The sequence below is a fragment of the Euprymna scolopes genome, chromosome 42 (assembly GCF_053919585.1).
Source record: "Euprymna scolopes isolate OS-2025 chromosome 42, ASM5391958v1, whole genome shotgun sequence".
Taxonomy (NCBI): domain Eukaryota; kingdom Metazoa; phylum Mollusca; class Cephalopoda; order Sepiida; family Sepiolidae; genus Euprymna; species Euprymna scolopes.
In genome coordinates, this window is record NC_136523.1 from 702,883 (window position 1) to 717,500 (window position 14,618).

Sequence of the window (14,618 nt, forward strand, 5' to 3'; positions counted from 1 at the left end):
CCACATGAAGATGATTAAGTCCAAATACCACTCGGCCATGACTGATGAGAATCTATACGTTTGACTACAAGCAGTACTGTACATACTATGCCTCCCTGACAGATCCATCTAATGCAAGTCATCAGAGTAAGGTAATGAAAAACAATGTACAGAGCAGTACTATGTAATATGGGTTGATGCAGTAATGCAAGATACACCTGCATATACTATACATATAAAAATGTGTTTCAATATATTTATAAATAATGTTGGGCATTTTTCGTAGGTGGTAGATCATTTAGACTTAGTGATGTTATAAGTCACTCGTGCTGAAAATTAGTGTGCACCCCTGACCTAAATCATAGGTTTGACTTATTTCCTAACATTTATAAGTAATTGCACTATGAAACATATCCACCACTGGATTATTAACTGACAATGATTTAATACTATTTTTTTTTTTTTTTTTTTTTTACTATTTATCCATGTTTACATTTTTCTTCCGAAACATTTTTTCAAATAGTAATGTATTTGAAAAAAAAAAACATCCTATTTATTTATCACTTTCTATTGTAAATATTCATCAACCCAAACAAAACGGGTCAAATCTTTTTTTTTTCTTCCAGTGTTTGTTTTTCTTTTTGCTTGAAGCATTATTGGTAAACATCTGTAAGTGTATAAGAAGGCTGTTAGCAATGTAGGATAACGGGATGGTAAGGTGATCTAGGAACAAAAATAGACAAATAAAACTTGCATTTAAATAGATCTGTATATCTATTCAGTTCTAAAAACTTTACATAAATCAGTAAATATAGACAATGTTTAATATAATCTGAATGAATGGGAATATATATATATATATATATATATATATATATATATATATATATATATATATATATATATTACTTGTTTATTGTTATATAAACATGCTCACATTAAAAAGTTCAATGAATAAGCTTATTCATTGAACTTTTGAATAGTCAAGTCGCTGCCTGATGATATCTGTTGTTTGATTGAAACAAGTGGCTATTTGTAGCAGCGGGATGTGAGCATGTTTATATAACAATAAACAAGTATTATCAGCTCTTTTTATTGAGCACTATCTAACAACCTCGTTGAATTCATTAGTCCATTACTTTTGAAAATAAAAACCCCGAGTATATATATATATATATATATATATATATATATATACACACACACACTACCTGTGCAAATTCGATTTTTTTTTTTTTTTATAGGAGGTTGGGCATGCATTATGCCTTCAATCACCTCATTAAAATACTTTAAAAATGAAATTTGAACTTAATTTGTATAAAGCTAAACTACACTAAATAGACAACATCTACACAACCTTACCTAATTATATTTTGAATTTTGCAACACAACTAGGGGTATGTAAATGAGGAGTAAATTCTTAAACTATCTTCTAAATAAATATGAAAGCTTTTTATTTATATATTATCATCAAAACAGGTCACTGCCATTTAAAGAATTAATACAAATATCTCATTGAGACGGCTTATACACAGAAGTTTGGATGATTCATTTGCACAATTTTTTTTTTTTTAAACAGTTCATGAAGTTGTGCATAATTTTATTGTTCTAGGCAATAATTTTGTCAACATTAACAGTAATGATTGAAAGTTCTTAAAAAAAAAAAATATATATATATATATATATATATATATATATATATATATATTATATATATATAATGCATTTAGTGCTCTATCCAATAGGATATTGAGCTGTTTATTTGTCCAAGATCTACCATCTCATTTCAATTGTCCAGATTAAGATTTGTTTTGTTTTTTTACCAGATGCTGTTTTTTTTTGTTTTTTTTTTTTAAGTTCAGTGATTCCTGACACTCAAAAATTTAATTTTAATGAGTTTCTAAGAAGAGAATGTATATTCATGACAGGTTTGTCTGCATGCAATGTAATCTTTCAATTTACTTTCAGACAAAAAAGTACACATCTGACACATGCTTAGTGATTAGTATCTCTCCATACACAAAATATATGACACTGTGCGAGACAACATTTTTGAAGGAGACAGACAAAAATAGGTGTTGCAAGTTGTAAATACAAGACTGATTGAAGACTACGGAATTTTATCATTTCATAAGTTTTATTATTGTCTCAACAAATGGATCTCTAGTGGTAATTTATGGAGTACGGCTCCGAGGGTTCATAAATCAGCATTGGATCTTCAAGTTTTTATTTTAATTCTGTTAAAAGTTGACGTGAGCAAAAGAATAGAGAAAATAAAAGGGTGTGGTTAAGCCTGTTTATACATGCAAGTAGTTTTTATTACTTTTATTTATATTTTTATGAGTTATGCATGTGTGTGTGTGTGTGTGTGCATATATATAATACACAGTCAAGTCATGTCATTCTACTGGTACCATGTAACCCAGTACTACCTGCCTCATAGTCGGGTCACCATGTAACCCAGTACTACCTGCCTCATAGTCGGGTCACCAGCGACTAAACTGGTTCCCCCACCAGACTTGTTTGATGAGGAGGGTGGCTAGTCTCCCTGAAGGATTAAAAACAAGACCTTACAAAGGGCGAATGAACCCTTTTTGGGGGTCAACAGCCAACTAGCACCGTGTGTTTGTGCAGGGGTGGAGAGGGCTTCCGTAAGCTGTGGTGAAGGCAACATTTCTAGGAGAAGCAAATCTGATTTAAAAATCAAAGCGGGAGACCAGTAGCCGCATTATGCTGGTCTGCAGTTTAACTTGTTGCTGGCTATCTTGCTCTTGCTTGATCAACATTTTGAACCGAGAGAGAGAGACTTAGCTATCGTACAAAGCTAAGACTGTAACATCTGTGTATAGATACTCCCTCAGTCTATAAAAATGGTCATGTGACGATGGAAGTCATTTTTGGGTTCATGGACTTTAAGTGTCTGAGGGAGTGACACTCGTCTGACAAGACGTTGCACTCATAATACACACATGCTGAATATTGTTTATGCCCCCTTGATTTAGCATTTATAGATAATTTTCTACTTGTGTTAATTGCTGATAATGTGGAGGTAAAATACAAGCCTATGAAGTCAAAGTTGACTGACAGTTCGAATGCTCAACTAGTAATTATCTATAATGAAGAGAATACAAGTTTGAAACATGTCTAAACTTTAAGTTTTAGCAATTATTTTTAAAATATAGTATATGTACACATTCTTTTATGCAAACATTAACGTTTGTATAAATAAAGCACTAAGTCTATAATTCAGCCTCTTATTGAACATTATCATAAGCATGCGAGTTTCATTAGGTTAGGAAACAATACAAGTATTACTACTAATATATATATCTCCACGTACAGTACTGTTTCGCTGTTTCACAGCTCATCAGTGCGGCTAGACAAGCAACTACCTCAAGCCAGGATCGCAACCCAATCGCCCAAACGACAGCTGCTATACGGGCAGTAAATCAACAATGTTTTGACATTGTTGAAATACCTAAGCTGAATTTGTTTAGACAAAAAGCATAGCTTCATACGCTTCCCAATATGCTCAACCTAAAATAGGGAGCAGTATATATATATATATATATATATATATATATATATATATATATACACACACACACACACACACACGAGAGGCATTTGTGAAAACGGATGATAGTGAGTACTCTTATTCATTTAGTCTCAATTCAATCCTGACAAACCCAGGTGTGAAAAAAAAAACAAAAAAAAAACGAAAATAAACAAACAACCAGAAGAAATAATGATCTTGATTTCATTTTATGTAGGAGGACAACTGAAGGAAAGGAAGGCAGATCGCTTTTAGACAAGGTGACCGTAGAATTTACAAAATACAATGTACAAAAATGGAGGGAGAGAAAAAGCCAGTGTAATTCTTTGATGTTTCATGAAGGCTCAACTACTCTCCCGCACCACCACACACACACACACACACACACACAAATCTACTTAAGTCAAACTGAAATAGAAACATGTTCACCATTACACTCAAGAATCAAGTAGCTGTCTATCACAATAAAAACTACCTGTAAAAAAATGACTTACTAATGAATTATTGCTTATCAAGGTGAAAAGCCACTCAAGGATAATATTTAATGAAGTAGATTGAGTATCAGCTGAAGATGAATATCATGAGAGGATTGAAAATAACAGGTTTTATCCATGTATTATTTGAATTTTATATGTACTTAAAAATAACGTACATTTATGATGGATTTTTAAGGTCAAACCCAAATAGCATTTAAGTTGATAAAATTTTTTTTGGACTAACCAATTTTTATTTGTTACTGGGAATATAACATTTAGTTACAATTTATTTTTTATATATTATATTTTTTATATATTATATTTTTTATATATTATATTTTTTATATATTATACGCTATTGGAAATGGATTGTACTAATATTGTGACCCTCTTTCATCTTTCAAATTGCTGAATGAGAGTTAACTATACTCTAGTTCTGATACTATCTTATGACTTTGAAGTTGGTCTATACTGCGTTGAAGGGATTTGATATGAATAAAAATTATTATACTCTTAGAGGTAATCATAGACAAAACTTATGTAGAATTCACAAAATTTATTTACATATGTTCACCACCTGAAATCCTATACTTTATAATAGGAAAGTGAATGGTGGATTTCTTGTTTTGTTTAGGTCATCAGATATGACAATTATAGTATAATTATAAAAAACCTTCCCAATAACTGATTGTGATGGTTGACAGCACTACTACCGTCCAGTATTTAAACTCCTTGGCTTAACATTCACAAGCAATACAAATTGAAATAAATATAAAAATACTATCAAGTCTGCTGCTAAGAAGGTGGGATCTCACATCTGCAATTATCCTACATCTCCATAAAACCACCATTCATGAATGAAGTATACGGTGCACAGACCACATCTCTTTTGAACAAAATGTAAAGATTCTAATCTAATAGGTCCAGCACTATCTGCAAACCATCGTCACGTAAACCGGTCCATACCATCACGTCAATGTTGTGTACTTTGTTTCTGAATTTTTCAGATAAGATTGGTTGATTTTGTTTTATGGCATATCAACCCTTTTCGGGTTATTTAATGCCGAATCCAAAGATTTTGAAGAAAAGTTTTTTAATCTCTATAAATAAAATGAACCCATTTTTTTCCCCCCCGTCTGATTTTGACCTTAATAGGATTAAAAATCAAGATATTTCATGCAAATATAATATGCACAAACGGCAGAACAATATCTGAGGTGTGTTATAGGCTTATTATGTCTCAAATTCCTCGATAATCTTAGATTTCTATACTTTTTCTGCTGAGAAGTCACAGCCAAAATCGGTTAAGATCAATGGAAGTGGTAAAATATTTTCTCTCTAATAAATTCCTCCTCCCTCTGCCACCACTTAACACCGTTTGGGGATCATTCACAATGAACACCGGTTTGGCTTTGTAGTTCTTTCATGTGAAGTTATTTAAAATCACTAAACTAAGCTGCAGTGCTCTGTGGCGTAGTGGTTAGCGTGCTGGACAATTCACATTATATTTTCACGTTCGCGCCGACCTGCCGTAGTTTTTTTTTTTTTTTTTTTTTTTAAACAACTGGAATGGACTTTTCTTGGTGGCCGAACTGTTAACGTTGCAGATGTTTTTTTTTTTTTTTTGTTTTTTTTTTCACACTTTATTTTCCTACTTTTACTCATGACTCCGGGTTTGATCCTTCCTACTTACCTACCATAACATTTTTTAAAACTCCCCCCCCCCCCGTCCCGGAAACAAACACTCGGGCAACGCCGGGTACCCCCGCTAGTAGAATATATTTGTTGTTTTCAAGTTGATTTCTATTTAACCCATAGTTGGGACCCTAACAGGTACTACCACTCCGGATCAGAGTGGACCTGAGAGCATAGCAATTAAAGGGTGGCTCCACACTCCATAAAGCCCTCAAGTTGGGGGCCTCACCACTGGATATAGTTTAAGGTCATATCCAGGACCATTGAGATGAGGATTGATAAAATTTGGATTACTCATCTCATCTCATTTGTACAACATTTCAGCCTATATAAGTTGACCTTCAGATGTATCTTGTCATATATATATATATATATATATATATATAAAAAATCAGATTCAACCAAAGTATATGGCCTTTCTAAAATTCAAAGATGGTATTCCATTGAGGCACTGTCAGCACGCCATCCGGGGGGGGGGGGGTGATATAATTACCCCAATCATGGGCAAATTTCCATCTAATATTAATTCAGCTTATTTCATTGAAAAAAAAAAAAAAAAATCTCACATTCATTCCAACCAAGCGGAGAGTCTAGACGTAGTGAGACTGTTCATGAACGTACTCATGATGTGACTGGTACGTGAGAAGTTGACTTGAGACACTTAACTGGAGAAATGCACTTGCATCCCAATTGATAAAGCTGATTAATAGTCAGGGTTTGTATATGAATGAGCCAGAATAAGACCAGTTTAGTCATGAAAACAGAGTAAATAACAAGTACCTTCATGTTGTTTAGATAAGGGAGTCACACCTTAATTTTTTTTCTGTACAAATTTTTACAGAGGGTTTACACTAGTTTGTTAGCCAGCCTCAGAAGCAATATGCGGACAAGATACTTACCAAGAATGATACCCACAGCACATTTCCTATCACTGTGGGCACAGGACATGAGGGCACCAACAGTGTCATTAATCACAGCTACACATTTTACACTGATATCCTGGAAAAAAAAAAAAAAAAAAATTTTAATAAAACACATGAATTTGTGGCAATCATCTACATCAACTTACAAAATAGTTGGTGTTTTCTGTGAGAGATATTGTTATTTGTGTAGAGTACATATTGGTTGCTGTGTTTTTAAATGTTGGAAGAGTTTACCTGTGTAACTAATACTGGTTTGAAGCTATTGGCACATGATTACCTTTTATTCAGACTTTTTTGAATACATACCGAACATGTAAGGATACACGTTTTAACAGTTTAAAATTTTTGTGATGATTTGTAGAGCTATCAATTACATCATTCTCACACACATATTTTCAGTATTTACTTCAGTGCTCAATAAAGTAGAGCTAGGTAGCAAGTTTTGAAAATATATATGGCAATTAAGCTACAGAATTTTCTGTGTTTCATCCTTGTGAGGATTCATCAAGCTATTGCATGGAAATAGTATTACTTCATATGTTTTCATGTATTTTCGTAGTACTGGTTTTGCTAGTCAGTCAATCAGATTCTTAGTTATTCATACCCATTTATTGTAGCCAATGAGTGTGCATACACCTGCATTTTAGCAAGGATTTTTTCTTTGTAATCAGGAATGACCTAGTTTTAATTTGGATGTTTATTTACATTTGTTATACAGTATTTCTTTTAATGTAGTTTATTAATTATAATTATTTTTGTTGTTAGTTTTTTTTTTTGTTATCATAAAGTACAGTTTACTTTCTGTATACATACGTCTGCTATTTCACTTCTGCAGTTTATAAATTGCGAGGTTCTTTAAAGTCTTAGGATAATTTCTCATTCAAACAGTACACGGATAGTTTAGGTTTCTAGATGTGCTAGCTTGCCATACTATTTTCCACTACTATTGGTGATCATCCACTTTTGAGCTTCCAGTAGTGGTTCGCTAATGTTCAGCGTTTTTCGCATTTGAATGTACTTCTGTGATCATAATATCTGCCTTTAAAATTCAGGGAGATCATTCCTACATAATATTTTTTTATTCTGGTTTTCTCTAGCAAAGATTGTGATCTAGTAAATTAGCTTTTTGTTAGGCATTTATTTTGTAGTAGGCATAGTTTTTACAGTTACAATTTTTTGTTTATCAGTAATAGACGTTTATAAAACGGACTTTTGTTATTTTGCTTGGGATGCAAATTCCTTGTTGCAACATTTAAGAGTGTACATAGTACATCGTCACATTTCAAGTTGACTAATCTATATATCTATAAAAGTGTGTGTGTACATTTCCCTACACAATAACTGTCAATTTTTAGTCTACAGACTTAAAATTTGATATACAGGGTATTGATATTTGGGAAAATTGATGTGATCGGGTTTCAGCCAGAAATTTCGTTAAGGGGTCAAAGTCCAACGATTTGACCTTTGAGAATTCTACCAAACTCCTCCAACAATTTTGGGTCTAAACACTTGACATTTTAGATATTGGTACCTTGGACATGGATCTGACTTGATTTGAGCCCAAAACAATAAATATAAGGGGTCATAATAGGGGTCAAAGTTAAAAAAAATTACCAATTTTTTTTTTTTTTTTTTTGCTCAGTATACACCTCCAAACACCCGGAACACCGGGCCGAAATGCTAGTATCTTTATATAAAAGAAAGAAAAAGAAAACGTCTGTCACCGCTCGGTATTTATAGTTTTAGATTTTAATGTTATTTTTTTAGATTGAACATACGTTTCAATAAGGCAATAATCTTCTGTAAACTAATTGAGTATACTCTATATATATATATATATATATATATATATATATATATATATATATAAAAAGTGAACGTGTGTGTGTGTCTGTACATTTCCCTAGGCAATAACTGTCAATTTTTAGTTTACAGACTCGAAATTTGATATACAGGGTACCGAGATTGAGGAAAATGGATGTGATCTAGTTTCGGCCAGAAATTTCGCTGTTAAGGGGTCAAAGTTCAACGATTTAACCTTTGAGAACTCTACCAAACTCCGACAATTTGGGGGTCTAAACACTTGAAATTTTAAATATAGGTTCCTTGGACATGGATCTAAATTAATAACTTGATTTGAGCCCAAAACAAATGTTAAGGGCTCATAATAGGGGTCAAAGTTTTAAAAAATTGACCGTTTTTTCCTTTTTTTTTGCTCAGCATACACCTCCAAACACCCGGGCACTCATGCATATCGGTGTATATATATATATATATATATATATATATACATATACATACACACACTGCTTATATGCAGTTGCTTTTTGATAAAATAAAGACATTTTATTTCTAGGACAAACGCATAACATCTGTTTAAAAAGGTACCAACTTGATTTTCAACAAATACAATATATTTTACAATTGCAAGTGAAAAGCAAATGTCTTTCCTTTATGATTCCATTAAAAATGAAAAATTTGCATCAGAATTATCAAAATGTTATTGTTTAGCTATACGAATAAATCTGAAAGATTTGTGTTTACAAAAGATATTTTTTAAATTAATGTTTTAAGTAGAAAATATTGCAAAGAGATAGGATTGAAAGTCAAGGTTTTTCTTCTTTATATCATGAAATACATAATTATAAATGCTTTAAGGTCTGGTTTCATTGCCGATTTTGCATCATATCGGCTCAGCAACTCCAACCTGAGCTCAGATGTGCCAGATAATCTCCTTACAAGCTATCGGCTACATACACCAACATTGTATAATAAAAAAAAAAATAAAATAAAAAAAAAACTTGAGTTTGTTCTTCGTTCCATTTCCTATTAAGTGCTTTTCCATGGTTCTGGTCTTTTTAACCAAATTCATTTAGATGCAACTAGCATTTCACTTGTTACTCCATTCAAAGAACAGGTCTTTGCTGCTCTCATCTATTTCTGTTGGCGCTTTGCAGTTACTGACACACAGAACCATTGCAACCAACTTCTATTAAGGTCATAGTGAATCTGACAATTTTTTTTTCATTTCGAAAATGGAGTAGATTCAGGATAATTGTTACATTATTAATTCAGAAATGTTGAATATTCTCATTTTGATTAAAAGTTCCAAGAATGAAGAACAGTCATATCTTGATCTTGGACTGATGCAAAACTGTTTAGTTTGAGGACTTATTTTTACTCAAGATTGTTATTCGTCTAGTGTATGTGTATATCATATTTTAGTTTATATTAAAAAAAAGTTTAAATATCTATATTCCTTATAATTTATTGAGATTGTCGGACTGACTTCCTCATCTTGGTTGTTATAGTCACGTTTTGGCTGTTTTGCCCTCTGGCCTTCATCAGGTGTTTTGTATCGAACTGGGGAACCATTTTAGGATTCTCAAACCCAACCCTTTATTATTACGGGGGTACCGTGTTTGGACTCCAGCTAGGCTCTGGGACATAGTTGTTAATTCTCTGTTTTGAATGTTACTTTTCACTGCCTTTGTTCAGGATTGAACTTTGCACCTTTGGGTAACTAAACTTTGATACATCTAGGACCACTCGGCCATATGTCACTAGTGACATATGGCCGAGTGATCCTAGACGTTGTATCAAAGTTTACAGTTACCCAAAGGTGCAGAGTTCAATCCTGAACAAAGGCAGTGAAAAGTAACATTCAAAACAGAGAATCAGCAACTATGTCTCAAACACGGTACCCCCGTAATAATAATAAAGGGTTGAGTTCGAGACTCCTAAAACGGTTCCCCAGTTCAATACAAAACACCTGACGAAGGCCAGAGGGCAAAACGGCCAAAACGTGACTATAACAACCAAGATGAGGAAGTCAGTCCGACAATCTCAATAAATTTTGTGTATCAAGATGAGGACGATAGAAATTCAAGAGTAAAATAAAAAATAACATTACACACTAGACCAGAGGGTTTTCGAAAGTTCAACTCCAGAACTCCAAGATATAAAAATAAGGAGAGAAAAAAAAAAAAAAAAAAAAAAAAAAATTAAAGATAATTACTTACCCCTCTCCTCTTAACAGCAGCATGTAAGAGTTCAACAATATTGTTACCTTCGACTCCTTCACACTTAAAGCCTTTCGTCCAGGTTGTGAGGATGGCCTTATCAAGACCTTCCTGTCGGCAAGGGAATGAGAATGTAAATCCAAGCGGGAGCGTTTTATCTAGAAGGCGATTCTCTTTCATGAATTTATGAATACAATCTGCTATATGATCAAACAGCTGCAGAAGGAAATGAAAAATTGGTTTATAAAATTTGGATAGAAGATGGGAAAATGGTTGGGTTAGGGTTAGAACATTAGAAAGGCAACATATCAACATCAGAAAATTTGCATTTAGGAATAAATATTTCAAAAAAATTAAAATAAAGTAGAGTTAGGTCAAGGTGTACCGTTAGAAATGAGAGAAAATATGTGTTAGAAAAACTAAATTCCAGCCTCAAGAAAATTTAATACTAAAGTGTCCGAATTGGGTTTTTGAGTTGAACAGACAAAAAGGGCTAGATAAAAATGCCATAGATGGGCAAGAGTACAGTAACGTTAGTGCTCATATGAGCAGGCCTTTGTGAGGCCAGCTAAAAGATACAGTAGAGAAGCAGTCAGATCTAAGCCCAGATCCATTGCTGCCGGGTGTCTCCAAAGCAATGCTATTGACTTTGGCAAAAATGTTTAACAATATCCAAATCAGTGCAACACAAATAACAGTAGAAAAGATTTTTTCACTTGTATCTTCACTGATTTTGTATATAAATTGTTTCTTTTACTATTTTATACGAGAGTTGATCCTTGTTCTTTTTGATTACATGTAGGACATTACCTTGAACCATCACTTTATGAACTAGAGAAATACCGGGAAAGAGGAGGAAGCACAAATAAACCATAGTACCCAATTGGAAAAGAAGATAAAAAAAGGAGCAAAAAACAGTGGATCTTTGGGATGTGCGGTGTGATGAGATGGAGTAAATATATTGGCCAAAGGATATAGAACAGATTTTAATCAATCCATAGTGATTCTATCGCCATTCCCCCTACCATCAAGTGTTAGAAAGTAAAAAAAAGAAAAAAAAGTTTATCAGCTGAACAAAGACATAGAAAGTCGTTCACCAAAGAGCATAAAAGAAAGCTAAAATAGGATTGTTAATCAAGGTGTAACAGAAATTGGAACAAAAGATCAGTCAATATATTTTAGAGTTGATTTTAGGAATGGCAATGAATTTTGTGACTGTTTACAACAGTTAGGGAGTCTTGGGTTTGCGACGGTTAAGGACCATTTTGAATTGAGGACAGTCAAATGCAAGTTGTGGCTTTGAGCAGATCAAGATAAGCCCACTACAACTGATGAACACCTTAAGATGTAAATTTGGACCTTAGTGTTCAGAGGGTCGAGAGTGTGTCTTACACACACAAATATTTGTAGAATGTCAGTTTGCTTTGTGTTTTATTCTTATAATTGTGAAGCCGTGCATGCACCCCACCCCTGTGCAGCCATCAATGTGAGATGATATAGCCAGAAGAAAAGATGAAATAGAAGAAACCCACAACACAACATTTGGGTCGGTATTTGTTGTCAAGCAGGGTTCACATGGTCTCACATCACCCTGACAAATAACGCTAAGTGGACCTGGGAGTAATTGCAACAAAGGAGTACCTCCACACTTTGAATCCTAAACTGATACTTAATACATGCAGGATACTAGAGGAATAACCAGCAGATTGTCATAAAGTGAAAGTGAGGATTACCAACCAGCATTCATAGGCGAGCTTGAGGAATTCTCACGAGGATTCAATTGATTTTGTTTCACAGCTCATCAACCACTGCTTGGTCATTTGGAGCCATGAAGTTTTTGTTCTTCGTCCCATTTCCTACTAAATGTTTTTCCATGACACATCTTTCAATGGCTCTGATTACTGTCATTTTCTAGAGTTGTTTTAGTTTGATGTTATCTTTGCAAACAGTGAATTGCTTGAAGAATTTGTTTTCTATTTTTTCAATTGATCATTACATGTGTGTTGTTTGTTGCAAAATGTGCATCTGGATGCAGCTGTATCTTCAAGCAAGTATGCATGAGTTAATCTTGTGTTATCAATTGGGATCCTGGTTAATACATTTTAACTGTCATTTTAATAGTTATTTTCCATTTTAATTAGAGTTTGGTGTTCCTGAGAACATTAACATTGTTAACTTCTGGTTGTATTAATACATATACACTTTTACAAGAGGTGGGAGACCATATGAGGGGAATCAAAAGGGGTATGTTAATAAAAGAATACAGTTGGTTTGTTGAGGGTTGAATATAGGATAAGACTTGAAAGAATGGTGGGAGGGGGATTAAAAGAATAAAGAGGCTTGAAAGAGGGAGAAGGCCTTGAAAAAATACATTGGAGAATATGAATGGTGCTGGTGGTGGTGGTGGTGTGGGGGTTATTTCACAGGAAGTTTTTTTGTGAAATGTGAACAATAATAGGGAAGGGTAACAAAAATATAAAAGGGAATTAAAACTCACTTGAACCCCTGTCCCAGACATGATTGCCTGCGGAATGAGGAAGATCTTGCTTTCCATTTTTGTATCTTGTCCATCAAGCTGAATATGCAGAACACGGAAGTTTGTACCACCCAAATCTAATGCCAAGAAATCGCCAACTTCTGCAAGGAAAATTTTTCAAACTTTGAGACAAACAGTAACTTTAATATTGCATTCTTCAAGAGTGTAAGACGCTGCCAGAATGTTAAAGGTCTTCCCCCATCACAGAGTACATCTCACTACTCTTCATTCGCATTACCAAGTATCTGTAAATCAGACTTGAAAAAAGTCCAGTTCTAAAAGGAAATACTGGCATCATTTTGGTCTGTGACTCATCAGAAAGTATCTAATTAGCGATAAAAAATAAAATCGTGCCATTTAAGCTGACAGACTCCCATGAAAGCATGCCTTTAAATATCTCAGTTCAACAGTCACTGATGACAGCATCATCTTCAGTGAAACTGCTGTGTGCATCAATGCAATGTGGCTGAAGTGGTGGACAACTACTCGCGGACGGATTACAAGATCAGCAACTATTAGTGAATCAAAACAGGTGACTTGAAGTCCACAGAAACAGCATCAAATAAATAACAGAAATCAAAATATTCCATAAATTATTTTTTTTTTTATACTAAAAACAAATTCAAAACTAATTATTTTATGCAAAAAAATAATTAAGGATAATGCAATTTTAGCTCGCATTCTTTTCTGCGGACTTAGAGTACCTTGCTCCTTAGATTCACAACAATCGTGTAAAACCGAAGATTCAAACTTGTGAGACCCACTACTTTATACATCCTCAAGTGCTTACTGAGAACAAGGAAGATAGAACGAAGATTTGCTGCTATGGAAAGCAAAACTCTGCTGGACATCTTAACTTACACTGCTCAAACAAGACTGCAATGAGGATACAGATAATATGAGATGCTCCAAAAGTAATGCCTCCTATTTTTTTTATTCTGTCCAAATAGATTAGAGGTGATTGCATTGTTATCTAGCACGTGCACATGAGTGTTAAAAAAAAAAAAAAAAAAAAAAAAAACTTTATGAAGGTGGTTGTAGAAGTTGATTAATCTCTGGAAGATCCTGTTCAATTTTGATGCTGTGTTTTTTGAGAGATTAAACATTCCATCTTGTTGATATTCATTTGCAAACTAAACTATGCCAATCATCCTTCCATAACTGGACTTGTTGTTGCAGGTCAAATTTACTCTTTGAGGCGAACAAAATATACATATATTCCCAAAAAAGGTCTATATATATATTGTGACATAATCCTTAAATTGGATTGTGTTTTAAGAAAATTTTGAAATTTAATTTCTAGACGAAAAATGTATCTTTTTGTTGTTTGATTGTTGTGAATGTAAAAATGAAAAGGGAGAGAGAAAGAGGCTAAATCTATAAAGAGAGAAAGAGAGGGAGTATAGAAGAAAGACATCCAGCAGACAAGCT

The 14,618-nt window shown here is 33.5% G+C and overlaps 1 protein-coding gene across 6 annotated transcripts in view; it reads right to left on the bottom strand.

The window, feature by feature from the left end:
* The window catches only part of LOC145266906 (hexokinase-4-like), a 274,629-nt gene that overhangs the window by 35,821 nt on the left and 224,190 nt on the right, over positions 1 to 14,618 (bottom strand). For all 6 annotated transcript variants that reach the window (XM_080122690.1, XM_080122691.1, XM_080122693.1 and 3 more), the window contains 3 exons: positions 13,149 to 13,288; positions 10,652 to 10,867; positions 6,606 to 6,705 (listed from right to left, as the gene is read on the bottom strand). In XM_080122690.1, coding sequence (XP_079978816.1) covers positions 6,606 to 6,705; positions 10,652 to 10,867; positions 13,149 to 13,288 — 456 coding nt within the window. The remainder of the gene's footprint in view (positions 1 to 6,605; positions 6,706 to 10,651; positions 10,868 to 13,148; positions 13,289 to 14,618) is intronic.